General features: G+C 38.6%; 2 protein-coding genes and 1 long non-coding RNA gene across 4 annotated transcripts; 1 reads left to right on the top strand and 2 right to left on the bottom strand.

Annotated features, from left to right (window-relative positions):
* Positions 1–650: 650 nt before the first annotated feature.
* LOC132769237 (platelet glycoprotein IX-like) lies at positions 651–6,179 on the bottom strand. Its single transcript, XM_060765969.2, has 2 exons — positions 5,903–6,179; positions 651–1,365 (listed from the first exon to the last, which is right to left on the bottom strand). Exons 1-2 carry the CDS (start codon positions 5,962–5,964, stop codon positions 714–716), a joined length of 714 nt encoding a protein of 237 aa, XP_060621952.2. The 5' UTR covers positions 5,965–6,179; the 3' UTR covers positions 651–713.
* A 110-nt stretch (positions 6,180–6,289) lies between these two features.
* LOC132769239 (uncharacterized) lies at positions 6,290–14,856 on the top strand. 2 transcript variants are annotated; one of them, XR_010909154.1, is made up of 3 exons: positions 6,290–6,431; positions 12,699–12,836; positions 14,775–14,856. It is a non-coding gene; the product is annotated as an uncharacterized lncRNA (long non-coding RNA). The 2 variants fall into 2 exon arrangements; XR_009630811.2 differs by having other exon boundaries at positions 12,625–12,836.
* Positions 7,740–15,626, bottom strand: LOC132769238 (platelet glycoprotein IX-like). Its single transcript, XM_060765970.2, has 2 exons — positions 15,550–15,626; positions 7,740–10,070 (listed from the first exon to the last, which is right to left on the bottom strand). Exon 2 carries the CDS (start codon positions 10,060–10,062, stop codon positions 9,439–9,441), a length of 624 nt encoding a protein of 207 aa, XP_060621953.2. The 5' UTR covers positions 10,063–10,070; positions 15,550–15,626; the 3' UTR covers positions 7,740–9,438.
* Between the last annotated feature and the right edge of the window lie 1,107 nt (positions 15,627–16,733).

The raw sequence follows: 16,733 nt of genomic DNA, 5'->3' as shown, positions 1-16,733 counted from the left end.
AGCACATGTTGAAAAAGTGTGCTTAAAACCCAATTTTGCTCCAAAATGTGCACCTTCACATTATTGTATATCCCTGCAGTCATGCAAACCACGTGATTTCCTTTCCTTGCACTGGAAGGGTCCTCCCCCCCCCCCCCCCGATATTTGAAATGCTTTGAGGCTTGTTATATGAGCCCTGGGGGCCACATGAAGTGTGCAGATCATACCATATCCATTGCTCTTTACATTAATTTAAAATAACACAAATCAAGGCACACTATAAACATGATACAACAATTAAAAAAACCCCTTCTCCCTAGGTGAGTTGCTCTTGGAAATAGATATTTATGGTTTGACTCAGTTCCATGGAGGCCATAATGTCTACAGCACTAGGTCAGACAGAACGTCCAAATTCAATATAGTGATCATCTAGTGTGCTACTGTATCTATGTGCCTGAGTTTTGAATGGAGAAGCAATTGTGCTTCCCAGTGATGTATTTACCAGGAAAATTAAAGCACCATAAAATCAAAATATAATGATCAAAAGAAGCATGATGAGGTAGTTTGGCTTTAACTGTACAGATGCACATTTTGGTTTTGCTCATAGAGCACGTCTTTGATGAGTTCCCTTTCCTTAACATGAAAAGTAAATAATAGCCACTATTTTCAGCTTTCTACTTCACTTTTAATGATCAACAGAAATAATATGTTTGCCTTTCTTCATGTTTGGCAGTCTACGGCACAATCGTCACTAGCAATGATGAATTGCTTGATACTCTTCTCGTTCTTCTTTTCAACTGATAAGAAGTTGAAGGTAATATTCTTGGGATGTTTGTGCGGGTGTCACAAACCTCCACTTTAAATTTAGTCCTTCTTGTTATTAGGAAACCACAAATCAGGAGAGTAATGAATACTAAAATGAAGATTGGTGCATCAAAGAATAAGAGATCTGAACAACGTCTTTGGGATGTGGAACAAGAAAGAAGTTCATTTCTTTTTAGTTCAGATATAGGTCTTTTGTGAAGTGAAGAAGGAGTAAAGCAAGTCACACCACCAGTGTGCGTGCTTTCCACTTGGTCTTCTAACCAGTTTCTCAGATACAGAATTCCACAGTCACAGTGCCATGGATTACTTGATAAATTGATGACTTGCAGCATCTGAAGGTTATCAAATGCACCTGGCTGTATTGTTTCCAATTTGTTTTCCTGGAGGTACAGTTCTTGTGTTGAGCTGGGTAGGTGGGGAAGTGTCATCAGTTCTCTGAAGCTGCAGTCCACTTTTAGTGGGTTCTGATCTGATGGTGAACAAGTACAACGGTCAGGACAGGAACTTGCTGAGGCAGTCTCAAGGAACAGAAAAATCAGCAGTCCTTGACATGTGACCATTCTGAAATTAAAACCATGGCATCAGTTCAAAGAAACTAAATGAATTTTTATTTAGTTTTGGGTCCCATTTCCAAGATATCTCCTCATCTATATATATGCAAATATAAATATTACAAACCGCCCCAAAGTCCCAAATCCAAAACATTTCTAATCCCGAGCATTTTGGATAAAGGATATTCAGCCTGTATTTTGTCTGACCAAACATTTCAAATATCTTAATTTCAAGTATTATCTCCATTTTGTATTTTCCCAGACAAATCATTTTTCTTTCTCGTTGAAAGCAGGGATGGAAATCGCATGGTCCTCCAGATGTGCAACACCCAGCATTCCTCACTGTTAGCTATGTTGGCTGTTGCAATCCAACATCTGCAGGGTCACATTTTTTTGAGTTCTGCCTTAAAGCAAGGAGAGCCCAGGGTTCAAATAACTGTTCAGCCACAGAAACACACTGGGTAACCTTCAGCAAGTCATTCTCTCCCAGCCTCAGTATACGGCAGTGACAAGCATCCTTTGAATGAATCTTGCCAATAAAACCCTAGTAGAGGGTTACCATAATTTATATTTGAAGGCATAAACAGTTTAAAGCAAAGGTTCAGTTGTGACTTTGTTTGCACTGCAGGCAGAACAAAACTTGTCTTTGACTCATGTAATTTCATGATCACACATACGTGAACTGTTCTTGTTGCATATGTATCTTCTACACATAGGTTACATACTCCACAGTGTTCCCTGGACTCACACCATGCTTTTCCTGTTTGGACAGTGGTTCATCAGTGCACACAAGTGTATTGTAGGAAGCGTATTTGTGTTCACAGGGAATAAAATATGCCGGAGCTGTTAATTTATTTGATGTTTCAAAAGACCAACACTGAAGTACCAAGTGAATGATCAGTTTAGTTTTCAATAAACAATTTTCCTTCCTAGCAGTACTATGGTATGGTGTACCGTACCATAGACGGGTTCTTCTGTTCTAAAATTCAAGTCCAAATATAAAGCCAATTCGAAAGTGACCTTGCTTTATTATGTCAAGTCTGGCATATTAGAAATAGTGGAGACTTCTATTAATGTTTGGCAGCTAAACTTGTAAGCCTAGGCCTTGTGAACTGCTGTATTTTATTAGGGAAGTCTGTTTATAAACCAAGCACCCATGATTTGTAGGGCACTTGCTGATTTGAGATTTAAAGTTTTCCCTGTAGAAAATAATGGTTCTCCAGCAATATGGCCAACTTCTGCAGGAGCTGGCAGTAGAATCGTGCTAGAGGACCTATAAAAGTCCAGAGAAATGTTTCATCTGAAATCTCTAGGTCCTCCAGTGAGACTCTATGGTCAGCCTCTGGCAGAGATTCTCGGAAAGAACATGTTAATCAAATCCATTAATAGTCACATTTAAGAAAACTAAACCTGGACAACTGCATATAATTTCACAGAGGCTTCATTGCTTTCTCTTCCCAATAGTCACAAACTGTTCTCAATTCTGGAGTGGGTGGATGGCAGAAGAGGGTTCAACTCTTTGCTAATGGCTTGTGCTTTCACCCACCATTTACCTCATCATTGGCCAATGTATCTGAAGGGTAATAGTCGCTTACCCAAAAATACCCTATGTACTTACGAAATTTTAGTTCAAAATCAACCCCCAAAAACTAGATCAACTTATCAACATCCCCTTCTCTAGTTTCAAAAAGCAAGAGCTTAACCTGTCCTGAGAGAACCTAACAGTGACACCAACTCCTTCTGGCCTTTTTGAATGCCTGCATGGAGAAATGGTGGAGGCAGTCAGGAGCAGCTGACCCCTTGGGGTAACACTGGCGCTTTCCCCTCCCCATAGAATGACACTCAACCTATCTATGGGTCACATCAAAATCCAGATAGATAGATAGATAGATAGATAGATAGATAGATCAAAAGACAACTTGGCAAACTGGCACTACCTAAAAGAATCCCACACCTTGTGTGACTGTGGAGCAGAACAGACAACTCTGCATCTGTATGCGTGTCCACTATTCCCTGCCTCATGTACAGAGGAAGAATTGTTGGAGGCTACAGACAATGCCATTGCTGTTGCCCTTTTTTGATCAAAAGATATTTAGCTGCCTGCACTCCTATTTCTATCAGTTTTATACTAATTTATACAATGCTTTTGATATGAAATAAATAAATCAAAATCCATAATTTTGGGCCCTAAATCTGCCCTTCAATTACACATGAGTTTGACTTGCACATGAATATATGGAGTATGTGTTAAGATTTAAGGATATTCTAAATGTGTTCATTTGTATGAGAATATTTTGGGGGAGAATTATTTATTAAAATATGTATACCCCACCCTTTATCTGAATATCACAGGAAAATAAAACCAATCTAATGAAATTCAAAATAGCATATATAATTAAAATAACTTTAAAAGGCTAATTAAAAGCATTAACATAGTTTAAAATGAATTGAAACCATGTGTATGGGAAAATCTTGTAAAATAAATTAGACTCCAAAAGATTTTATAACTAACTGTGTTGTTACTTGGTATCAAAACAACAGCAATGTTGACTCCAATAGGGCTTCCAAAAGAAAATGTTTCAGAACATCAACAAAAGAAAATGTTTCAGAAAACTACATTTACTTTATCAAATGGTGGGGGTGGGAAGGGGATCCTTATATCACACACAGGAATTTTAATGATCAGTTAATCCACACGTACCTTAAAACATATAGGTTTATGAGAGAGTTGCAGTATGGAGTTCCAAAATTTCAGCTGCCCCACTCTCATCTCCTTCCCCTTGTCCATGTTTTTCCTGTTTAGCTTTTAGTAAGGTTCCTGTGATCATGGACAAAACTGTGTGATAATGTTTTGAAAATGCATTATCACATTGCAGTGTTATAGGACTATTTTTGCTGTTTATCAGCCTTGGCTGCATCCTATGGAATCCAGCTGTTTGTGGATTAGTGAGGCCCAAGAGCTCTCTGGCTGAGAATCCTAAATGTGCTTCCTTAAACTCCAAATCCCATAGGAATCCCTAGGATGTTGTCATGGCAGTTAGAGTAGAATAAAAGCACTATTACAGTATAGTGTGATAAATATGTCTTCATATAGTGTTATTGGCATTCCTTCCAAAGTGCTTTTCTCAGCTACCAAACTATGTTTGCACTTCTGTCAACCTTGGGATGTCCGCAAGACTTCCCTTCTCACCCTATTACATATTGACAATCTTAACATATTGCAATAGGATAAAACACATTGAATTGAGGGTAAAATTGTCAATTCTAGTGCATTGCAGAGTAATAACATGGCTGCTTTTCAAAACAGTGGTTGTGCAGAGTAAAGTGTGTCCCATCACACTCCTACAACCCCCCCCCCCCCAAAAAAAACCCCCATCAGAAGGTGGAATAAAAGTAAGATAAATGAAAATTTACACTTTTTGTGTTTGGAAGCAAGTTATAATGCAGACTAGATAGATGTTGAAGAATCATAGAATCATAGAGTTGGAAGAGACCCTGTGGGCCATCCAAACCAACCCCCTGCCAAGAAGCAGGAAGATCTCATTCAAAGCATCCCAACAGATGGCCATCCAGCCTCTGCTTAAAAGCCTCCAATGAAGGAGCCTCTACACTCCAGGAAAGAGAGTTCCACTGCTGAACAGCTCTCACAGTTAGGAAGTTCTTCCTAATGTTCAGGTGGCATTTATTATTGTGTGGTTTCTTGTGTAGCATTTATTATTGTGTGATTTCTCTGTTATCTCTCATAAACATTGCAATATGGCAGTGAATTCTGCACCCTCTCGATGAAGAATTTTTCATTTTCCCTTTATGGATTATTTTAATGATAGTCCACAATGTTGGATTGTTGCTCACAAAAACAAACACCAAACACAATATATATTGTCCCACTTTGTTGCAATGGTTGGGACAAAAAATAAAAACCAGGGCTGGTTAACTGATGTGTCTGGGGTCCGTCCCTGAACTCTTCTGCATGAACTACTATACGTAATAATAGATCAGATCAATAAATTGGTTTGTACATGTTTTCGTCGTGGCTAACTTTTTCAATATATAGAAAAACTAAAAGGTGCTTAGCTGAAATTTATTTATTTATTTTTTTAAAAAAGTATGTTAGGTGCAAACTTCACAGAATGCTTGGGTGGCAGGTTGGTGTCTTTGTGGATATTGTGACAAAGCATGACTACAAAATGTCTCATTGCAGTGAAAGAGGATTAAAATACTCAGTTTATGCCCTTATTGTGTGGTGTCTGTATGTGTCTTCAAGTTGCCTGTTGACTTATGGTGATGCCATTGGGTTTTCTTAGGAAAGGTATACTCTGAAGTGCCTTCCTCTGAAAAATGACATATAACTCTTAGCATTCATTAGCATTCTCCCATTGAAGTACTGGCAAGTTTTTCCAAGATTTCATGCATTTAGGGTATTTAGATGTTTTTCTGACTTCAGTGTTATAGGTTGACTTTTTTCTACTTTTTCCTACACTCCCTTTATAGTAATATGGAAACAACATACATTTGAAAACAGCTTAGTCACCAAATGTAACACTTACTTCAAGTCCAAAACACATGGAGGGACCACCTTGTTTGTAGCTTTGCATTCTTTTATTTTCATTTAAGGATATTTATGCCGATTTTCAGGATTCTCTGTATTTTCTTCATTGCATGAAAAAGCAGAACAGGTTAGCCAGTGCATCGGGGCCCTTTCTCGAACTCCTCTGGAACGCCTTTTCTGTGTGGCTCATTTTAGATCGGTGACATACTAATTTCTTGCTTCTGTGGCTTGTGACAAGCAGACCTGTCATCGTCAGCATACGGCAAGCAGCTCCACTTGATTGGCTGCGCGGGAAGTGGGCAAACACTCATGAAGGAAGTGGCTAGCAGAGATAAGCTGGGGCTGCACTTTCTATCCCCTCTGTAAGCTTGTTAACTCACTCTCTGGAAGGATTCTCTTAGATAAAGGCATACTGGTTTCCACCTGATAAGCAGAACTCTGCTTATTGGAAATACCCCGGATCCTCACTGGCTTCTTTAAGACCTCTAAGAAAATGAGTTCTCAAAGCAACGCCTCAGAAGTCTTTGGTATATGCTGCATTCATTTCTAGTTTTTCAGATTCCTTTTGTGTGCCGTGCTTAGGCTGGTACTATTCTGGTTTTTTATTCTATTTAATTGGCCAGGCTTGTTTTAAATCGTAGCTTCTATTTTCTATACCTGCTGCTCTGAGATCTTCAGATATAGTGGAAGGAAATACCACCTGAATGTCCTGGTAATAGACTTCTCGTGTTAATTTTAAAAAAATTAATATTAGGTTATTTGTTCTCATTTTAGCAAAATAGCTGGGCTTCTTTGACTTTTGAGCTTCTTATGTTTTCAGATATTTATTTTAAAAATAAAACTGAATGCTATGGAATCATGGGATTCATAGTTTGGGGTTTTTTTATCATGTCAGAAGCAACTTGAGAAACTGGAAGTTGCTTCTGGTATAAGAGACGTTGCCCAGGGGACATCCGAATGTGTTACCATCCTGTGGGAGGCTTCTCTCGTGTCCCCGCATGGGAATCTGGAGCTGATAGATGAGAGCTCACACCATCTCGTAGTTTGAATTACCGACCTTCAGGTCAGCAGTTCAGCCAGCAGGATTTAACCCATTGCACCACCGTGGTGAAGCACCTGGACTCTGACCAGAAAAACAAACATTCTTGTAAAACTACGTCTCTCATGAATCCATAGGATGGTCAAAAGTGATGTCAAACTTCATCCTCAGTTGCATTGCTGAGATTGCTACCTTGGGGCTGCTGCAAAATGTTTCCATGTTCCCTGTAGAATGATCATGATCTGTTGGCTCATGACCTTGGACTGTATTTTGTCTGCCTGTTGTTTTGCTTGTTTGTTGTTTCAAAATAGAGTAGTTAGACCCTGCTTGTTTAGTGGCAGTGGATCACCCACTTGGCTTACCTGTGGTGCTACCCTTGGATATATCAACATTACATAACACTTCAGCAACCTTTTATTTGTCATTGCTCCACTCCATGGAGCTCTGCAATTTGTGGTTTGGTGATATACTTTGGATTCTCATATTACATCATTACAGTAGAACAATTCTGCTTTTATTCGCCATGGTTCTGTCAGATGGGGTCCTGGGATTTCTAGTTTAGGGAGGAGTGTTTCGTATTCTCAGCTAGAAAGCTCTAGGGCCCCATCAAACTACAAACCCTGGGATTGCATAGGATGCAGCCATGGCAGATAAAGTAGGATTATAATGGTGTAATTGTGTTGGAAATGGACTCTGCCGCCGGACTACCAATTGTGAAGGCCTTCACTAATGTCCATAGACTCTGGATTGTTAGATCATGTAATTTGCCCACATGGAAACAGGACATCAACTCCCTTTTGCTGTTTTATTGTTGATTCTAACCAATGTTTTTCCATAGTCTCTTTACGATAGTCTCTTTGGATGGACACTTGATTCTTTTCGAAATACAGACATTTTGACATCTTGGCAATAATTGCTGACAAACAGTACAGATTGCTGCCATAATATCCTGTGAAATGCATCTGGTGTAAGTGAAAAATTGGCAATCATGTGAGAAAGGGTGAATGAAATGGAAGGAATCTTAAAAGAGAAAAATAAACAGCTTTGGAACTCTGCCAAGCACAGGTATACTTTATTTAAACCAACAAATCCCCTGAACAATTTTAATGGCATATAGCCTGTTAAATAACAAATGGCTTTCTGGTATAACCTAATAAAGTATTGGGGAGGAGAAAGGATGCTAGATTGAATCGGGGATATATCAGTGCAGTTGCAACCGTATGTTCAGAGCAAAAGTTATTGCCAGCAGAACTGTTATTGGTCTTAAAAACAAGTAATAAGGACTGTAGACTCTGCTGGAAGTAGTACTAAAGATTCAGTGTTGCAGCTGAGAAATTCAGTCATGCAGTTGTTGGAGACAGATATGCACATATTCTTAAAAGAACCAGGAGAAAATATGAGACTGACTCTATTCACAGGAATATAATGTTGTATAGTGCTGCACAATGGAGGCCATATTTCCTACTCTATCAATTGGTTTCTTGACTTATTTATTTACAGCATTTTTATCCCACTCTTTTCAGCCCAAAGTCAACTCAGGACGGCATACAGATTGGCAACAGATGCCATAAACATACACATACATATCAATTAAAAACATTTCGTATCACATAATAAAAATCCATATAAAACCATTTAAATCTATAATAATTAATGTCTACCAGTTCAACTCCTTATCCATTTGCATCGTCTAAGCAGTTCCATGTTTGTTATTTCATCAAACTGCATTTATCCAATTGGCAAGTTTTCATTGAGTGATACAAAACTGCTTCAATAAATTCATTTATTATGCAGTATAATGCTAACCAAGCACTCCAGTCCACATCAATTAAGGTGACAGTATGTATGTTTAGTTTTCTTTAGTCTGGTATTTAGATTTATTTGAAGTAAACTTGTTTCAAATATACCACCATGTTTTAATACTTAATTTGAGAGCAGGATTTGCATAACATTAGCATTATTGATTTGCTTTGGGAATGCTTATGCAGCTGAATGCCATGATGGCAGAAACTATTGTGGTCATTTACATGGCACTATGGTGTACCATTAACCAATGTAGCTGCAATTTGCTACAAGATAATTTACACAGCCATACCTCCTTCTCTTTATTGACTTTTATTCTAATGGTAGTTATTACCAGTTTGAAAAATATGGAATGGCTACTAAAACAACAAAGCAGAACCGATACTATGACTTTAGATTCAGCAGCTGTAATGCAGGGGTAACCAAGCCGATGGGAATACAAATTCCAAAGTTTCTTGTGATCATATTTTTATCAGACCAACCGAAATAGGTCAAAAATATATCTGCAAGCTTTTGAAGAGTGCTTCTTCAGACAAATGTGTTTTCAGAAAGCATGAAGGGGAAAGGAGAAGGTGAGTGACAGTGTTAGGAATCACACAGTGATGCCTGCATGCTCCCTCAGTTTGTACAATGCTGACCTTCACAGATAACTTTTGTGTTCTTGTTGAAAGGCTTTTAGCCGCTATAACACCTCATTTTGACTTTTGGTTCTTGAGGTCATGATCCTGCAATAGTGGGACTTCAAAGGAGTGTGGTTTTCTGGCTGCCTTAGAGGCTAATTTCTTTGCCCGTTGCAAAATGAATAATGTTAAAATGAAAGCAATGACAGCCATACAAATCAGAGCAATGTCCCTCCAAAAGAAATCGAGGCATTGGATTGGAAGAGGCTTCCGACAGCCTTCCAGTTCATTCCCATTCAGTTGACTCAAGGCTTTTCCCTTTACAGAAACTGGCATGGCACACGTGACCTTGGCCAGAGCAGCTGGGCTGAAGTCTTCCAGCCACTTTTTGAGATATAAAATAGAGCAGTCGCAGTGCCAAGGGTTGTTGGAGAAATCAACTTCCCTCAGGTTTAAGTGGTCCAGTGCACCAGGAGGGAGAGTGGTTAAACTGTTGTTTTGCAGATAAAGGTTCTTGGTATTAGGAATCAAGGGAGGAATGTCTTTCAGTCCTAAAGAGCGGCAGTCCATTGTCCATCCACCCCACACATTTGCAAGAGGCTCACATGAACAGGGCGAGCAGCGTGTCGCTTGGGTTGCGCTTAACAGCATGAACAGGAGCAGTCCTTCAGCTGTGGAGATCTTCACTCTATCCATGCTTGCAGCTGTGGAGCAACAATAGGAACAACACAATGTGTTATTCTGTCTCACAATGCAAAACGTACTTGTTTTATTCTTCCAGAAGAAGTCCTGGGGCTTCAAAGGCATTTACTGCTGTGAATTCTTTATAAACAATATGTCATTGAGCACCCTACAATTTTGCAGAGAAGTAGAAGAAAATTTGCAGGAAACTTGTGCTGCTTCTGTGTAAACACTCATCACCAGTACTGTACCACAGTCATTGTCTAACCCCATCCCATCTTTCCTTTCAAAGAAAATGGAATTGCCCATGTTGATTAGTTTACAATGGTCATGGAAGACTACAAAGGGTTGGACTACATTCCCATGTTTGTAAGGAGCTTGATTTGTCACTTTGAGATTTGGAATATAAGCCTCTGGTACATGCATTAGCAAATGTCCAAAGGTCAATTCTTTGTGTTTTGAGATCCCTCATTTGGACCTGTTAGGCCACTGAACAGCCAAAAAGTATAATGTTTTCACCTGTGTACTTTTATTTAATTCAAGGAACATGCTCACTGTGACCTAGAGTGTTTTTTTTGGGGTGTGCAGGAGGCAATTTTCTGGCCTAATGGCTCAAAGCTAAATTGCAAAATGTAGCAGTTGCCGCCCACACACCTAAAACGTGCTTTAAAATGTGTATCTAATCTCCAAATCATCTGATAAACACATGAAAAAGCAGTAATTCCATGATAGAGCACTTGGAGTATATGGTGAGTGGAAAAAAACACTCCTCCATAGTTGCATACTCCTCCTTTAATGGGACATGAAAAGGAGTATCAAAACTATAATAATTTAGTAGGTTTAGTTCAGCTGATTTAGTCCTTTACATTTTGAATTAAAACTCAAAATTGAATCACCTTTTTAACATGGATGTTACTGGCAGCAGTTGAATGTAACTTTAGAAGCTTTTCAATTAAGTCATTGTACACATTCAGCTAGTCACCAAGGGTGCATCTGCACTGTAAAATTCATGCAGGTTGATACCACTTTAGCTGCCATAGCCAAAAGCTATGGAATCCTGGGAGTTGTCATTTGTTGCTACACTATCACACATTGGCAGAAAAGGATAAAGACCTTTCAAAACTACAACTCCCATGATTCCCTAGCATTGATCCATAGTTGTTAAAGCTGTGTCAAACTGCTTTAATTCTACAGTGTGTAGATGTACTCTCAAGTGATGTAGATTAAATCTTTTCTATATAAAAAAGAACACTGAAAGTCTTGGGAGAGAAAGTTCATTTGGCTTCTTCCCTTCAATCAATGTGATGTAATAGTCGGAGTGTTAACTGAGACTCAGGAAATACAGGCTCATTCAAGTCTTTATGCCACCAAGAGGATACATAGTAACTTTGGGCCTCTTATTGACTCAGCCTAAGCTTCTTCACAGTGAGAATCAACTGGGGTGGGGGAGTAGTGTATAAACTTCTTTGGATTGCCCTTTGACGGAAAATGGAGGAATATAAATAATTAAATATTGCAACAAAAAAAAATCTGAGTATGGTTGGACCTGGTTGGCGCCATTGGCTCTGCTTTTTGGCTGCATCCATGTTATTCATGCTGTCATGACAGAAGGGCGAGGCCAGCCATCGTGTGTTTTGTAGTTTTTCCCTCATTAGGTTTCAGTTGGTGGAATTGTGAAATAAATGAGTTGGCAACAATGTAGCAATACGGATGATGATATGGCCTTGCACAGCTGAGCCTATGCGTCCCTTGATGTAGGACCATGTGTGGTAAACAACTCTGACTGCTCTGCCACTTCTCTTTTATCAATTCATATTAATCAGTTGCGTTCTGCATACCCTGCCTTATGTTTTCAAAAGATGTTTACTCATTTTGCCAAAATGAAGATAGCCAACCCATTGAGAGCACTGCACACAGATGGCATTATATTTTCATTTCACAAAATATGGGCCTGTCTAAATGTGCTGTTTAGATGTGGGTCAGATATACACATTTCCTATCTACCAGTTGATACATTTCCCAGAATTCTGCAGGAGGCAACCACAGGATAGAGAAATAGGCACCTCCACTTTATAACACTAATCTGGTATTGTCCTTAACCTACAGGTCCTAACCCTGCAAAAGTTGACCATAGTTTATACCACTTTAAGTTAAAAAGACAGTACATTTGTAGTTGGACTTTTGGGAATTTGATTATTCAGAGGCTTGATTAAATATGTTCTTTCTAGGAATCTCTTGAAATCTACTTCATGTCACTGAACATGTTAAATATTTGGAAGAGTAGGTTTACCATACAGCTCAGGCATACTCCGTTTTTAAATTAAATGGATTATTTTCCTACCTCCATCACACACCAGCAAACTATCTGTTTTATTCAGGAGTTCTCTGTTGATTTGCCATCACATTGTAGAGAGTTGTTACCTCCCACTGTCCCTCCCTCATTTTCTTTGTGAAAAGAAACACCTCCTCTTTTGGACTATTCTTTTTGTTCCCGGGTTATAAATGTCATTTCCTAATTCGTTTGATCATAAACTCATGGAAAAACTATATTAAATTGCAAGAACTTTGTCTTTGCAGGAGGGACATCTTGTAGCCCATTTTGCTCCAGTTTCTCAAAGGTCTTCTTCTCTCTCTCTCCTTCATGTTGGAAGAAGGAAGTAAGAAGGGAAAGGAGGAGAGGAGGAGGTAACTCATGGCACACACAACACACAGAAGGAAGCCCCCAGAAAATGCATGAGACAGAAAGGAACACAACGTACTTCTGATCTTCCCTCTTCTGTGAGCAAAAGGTAATGGTAGAGCTTTTTCTCAAAGGGGCATTTTGGCTCCTGCCACAAATTGCATAACCATATCATTTTAAAGCTGAGAACTACGAATGCCATCACATGACAGAATTGACCCTTTTGCCCATCTCTGTCCAAATAATTTGCAAAAAAAAGCCACTTGCCAACCAGCTTAGAAAGTGTCTGGAAAGATAATCCTTCACAACCCCTTTTAAATACCAAGAAATGTGTACCCTACACTTGAAGCCTACGTCATGTGATGAACACAGTAGGTTGCCATTTCTTAAATGGGTGACTCAAAAGTATTTAAAGAATGTGATGAAGTGGCAGGTCCTCCAGTGTGACCCAGTCCAATTCCTTCAGTCATGCTGGGGGACCTAGAGGTTTCTGGGAATCTCTAGGTTCTACACTGATATTTTATGGTCAGCTTTTAGCAGAAGCTGGTGAAAGAGTCATACTGGAACATTTAGAAAGTCCTAGATAGGTGTTATTTCAATTTTTAAAAAGGGTACTGTTCCATTAACTGGGCAGACTCCAAAAGGGGACCTAGACAGAGATGGATCATCCATTTTATGTTGGGGGGGGGGGGGGGGGCGAGTTGAAGGAGGAAAACAATTTTCCCCATTTTCATTTGTTATTTCCCTTTCCCTCTTCCCACATCATACACAACAACAGGGGTTGTTTCCACAAAAGGGACAGGGGTGGGAGGAATAACACGAAAACAGGGAAATGGTTTTGCTCTTTTAACCCACTCTCCACCCTGATAAAATGGATTATCCTTCTCTCTCTAGCTCCCGCTGGTAGCCTCTGTTGGGATAATGAAACAGCATTTATTTATTTATTTATTTACTTACTTACTTGTGACATTTATATGCTGCCCTTCTCACCCCAAAGGGGACTCAGAGCAGCTTGCAAGTTATACTATATGCATACAATATATTATATTACTAGCATAGTACAATATCAGTATTATATATTACTATATTGTACTGTACCATTATATTGTAATATAATATTGTTTTACTGTTTTATTGTTTTGCTTGATGTTTTATTATTTACTTATGAGTTTTACTGTGTATTGTATGTTGTTGTTGTCGGTGGCCTCGGCTTTTGTAAGCCGCATTGAGTCCTTCAGGAGATTTTGCGGGGTATAAATAAAGTTAATAATAATAATAATAAATGTAATATAAAATATATAATTATCATATTGTATTATGAGTTGTATTATATTGCATTGCGTTATAAATATTATATGTATATACAATATATTATATTATTACAAAAAAAGCAATTTGCCCTAACCCCAGTGAATGTGGAGGTCTGATTCCTCATGCATGGACTACAGAACTTTAGAAATTATTAAACCTATTTTAAAATTTAGCTAAATGAGTTCACCAACTTAACTGTCTAATATGTTTTTAGAAGAGTTGTACTGAAAATTCAGATAAAATGTTAAAAGTATGGATTATTTTTAAAATAATATAGTATACATGCTATTGCAATAAAGGAAATATAAATTATATAACTATTAATAATAAATATCTCCCATTTATGTTAAGTCAAGTAATATAGTGGTGTTTTATGGTCATCTTTTCAAAATATCTTGAATAATATGCTGCAGAGGTATAAAATGAAAACAATCCACTTTGTTATAAAAGGTTCTTTAAAAGTTCATCTTTGCCATATGAGCTATTGACCCCGAGCCACAGGTTTGTTTATTGCCTTTATTAAGGCATAGGCTTAAGCCGAGGAAAAAGAATTTTAGATTTCTGAATTGAAATTTTTGAATGTTTGTTTGGCACTCATGGAAGAAAATTACTCCCGTCTTCCTCTGTAAGGAGACAGTCTGCCAAAGCTTGAGTCAGTATTGCTGTATTTACACCAGTTTTGCAACAATGGCCAAGAGTTATAAACAGGAATATTCAAATGTTCTTTTCACCACAGTAAAGCCAATAAAGCCTATTTGCAGCAGAGTAAGGGGCAAAGGAAACACTGAATACCATTCTCCACCACCACCACCACCACCACCTCCACCACCACCACCACCACCTCTTGCTGGGGAAGCAACTAGGACAAATGTGGAGAAGAACACCTGGCTGCGAAATATGAGACAAGATGGAACCAAAAAGGGCAATATCGTTCTGATCTGCCTCTGAGGTTATTGTCTGGAAGAGAGAGGGTAGGACATAACTTGGTAGCAATATTCATAGCTGAAAAAAGTGCTTTATGTTCAAAATTGCCCCAGTCTTTATTTAATAACATACTCTAATTGCTCCACCACTGGCAGCTTTAGAATAAAATGTTTGGAGGTTTGTTGTTGTGTGCCTTCGAGTTATTTCTGACTTATGACAATCCTAAGACAACCCTATTACAGAGTTTGCTTGGCAAGATTTGTTCAGAAGGAGGTTAACTTGCCCAGTGGGTTCCCACAACCACGTGGAAATTTGAACCCTGGACTCCAGAGTTGTAGACCAACTTGGTAGTCAAATCACTACACCACACTGGATTTCATGGTGACTATATGCATTTATCCAAGGTAATGCTGTTATATGAAATCTATTAGAAACTGGTAACAGAATGCTAGTTGCCTAAAGACAGATGAGCAAATATTATCCTGGAAAAATATCCTGTGTAGTTAAACAAATTAGCTAAATGATGCAAAACCATATGAAATGTTCTTAGAATTACAGCCCAAAAGATTGTCAAATGCACCTCTTACCTTGTTTTAATTTGTATAAATAAGTGCTAGCTTTTTCTCAGTGAAGCTTCTAAGTCCTCCAGGAATGGACCAAACAGAAGAACTCCAGGAAGGAAATGAGTTTATATAGAACTCACCACAGAAGCCAGGGCTCCTCTATTATCTGACTGAACACAGTTGCTTTTGCAAATGCGCCATGCCAGCTTCTTATAATGAGCTATTGTTCTTATATGCTTTAAAATTACTTTCATTAGGCAAGGCAAAATAATTCCAAAAGCTTGTTGAGCGGCCTTTTTTACTCCTTAAAATGTGGTAAAACGATTTAGCAAGATGAAATGGCTTCTTTCTAACTCTTCGTTTATGGGCTATTCACCAGCACAGCAATATGTTCTTCCATCCTATCGCTCTGTGTGCACTCACGTGCACATATGCAAGCATCAATATAAACACATAAAACATTATTCAGTTGGGACTATACCCTTCAGGAATATATATATATATATATATATATATATATATATATATATATATATATGCTTTGGGAACAAGCCCCACTGAGGACTTACTTTAGAGTAAATAGGTAATGTTTAGATATCCTAGTCCAGTTCAGTATTTCTTAAACTCTGATTCACCAGGTATTTTGGATTTCAGCTTTCAGAATGTGTGATCATAATCCAAGCCATCTGAGACTTTTGGAAGATGAAATCCCAAATGCCTGGAAGACTAAAATTTGGGAACCACTGGTCTAGTGACTTCTCAACTTATCCTATACAGGACAAGTTGTATCTAGACACTCCCCCCCCCCCCCCCCCCAAAAGGGCAGGTTTTTCAAGCTGGTGTGTTGACAGAAGTCGGAATGGACTTTTCCCCTGTGTGGAACTGACTCCATTTATACATGGCTATTATGTTTCCTTTCAACCTTCTGTTCTGCAGGGTAAACATACCCAGTTCTTTGAGGTGCCCCTCATACAGCATGGTCTCCAAACTTTTGATCATTTTAGTTGTCCTCCTCTTAAACTGTGGTGCCCAGAGTAGTAGAGAAATAACAATCTCATAAATATACAGTATTAGGATCAGAGGTCTGTTTAATGTGGTGGAAGTTAAAACATTGGACCAGCAGATAAGAACTATTTAAACTATTAAGATCTCTCGGCTAGAGTCTACCATATGTGTGGTGGAAGCTCCTTCCTTGGAAGCTTTTAAAC

Source organism: Anolis sagrei, chromosome 2 (genome assembly GCF_037176765.1).
Source record: "Anolis sagrei isolate rAnoSag1 chromosome 2, rAnoSag1.mat, whole genome shotgun sequence".
In the NCBI taxonomy this organism is placed as follows: Eukaryota; Metazoa; Chordata; class Lepidosauria; order Squamata; family Dactyloidae; genus Anolis; species Anolis sagrei.
Note: the sequence above shows the minus strand (reverse complement) of the source record. Positions and strands in the feature narration are given on the sequence as shown.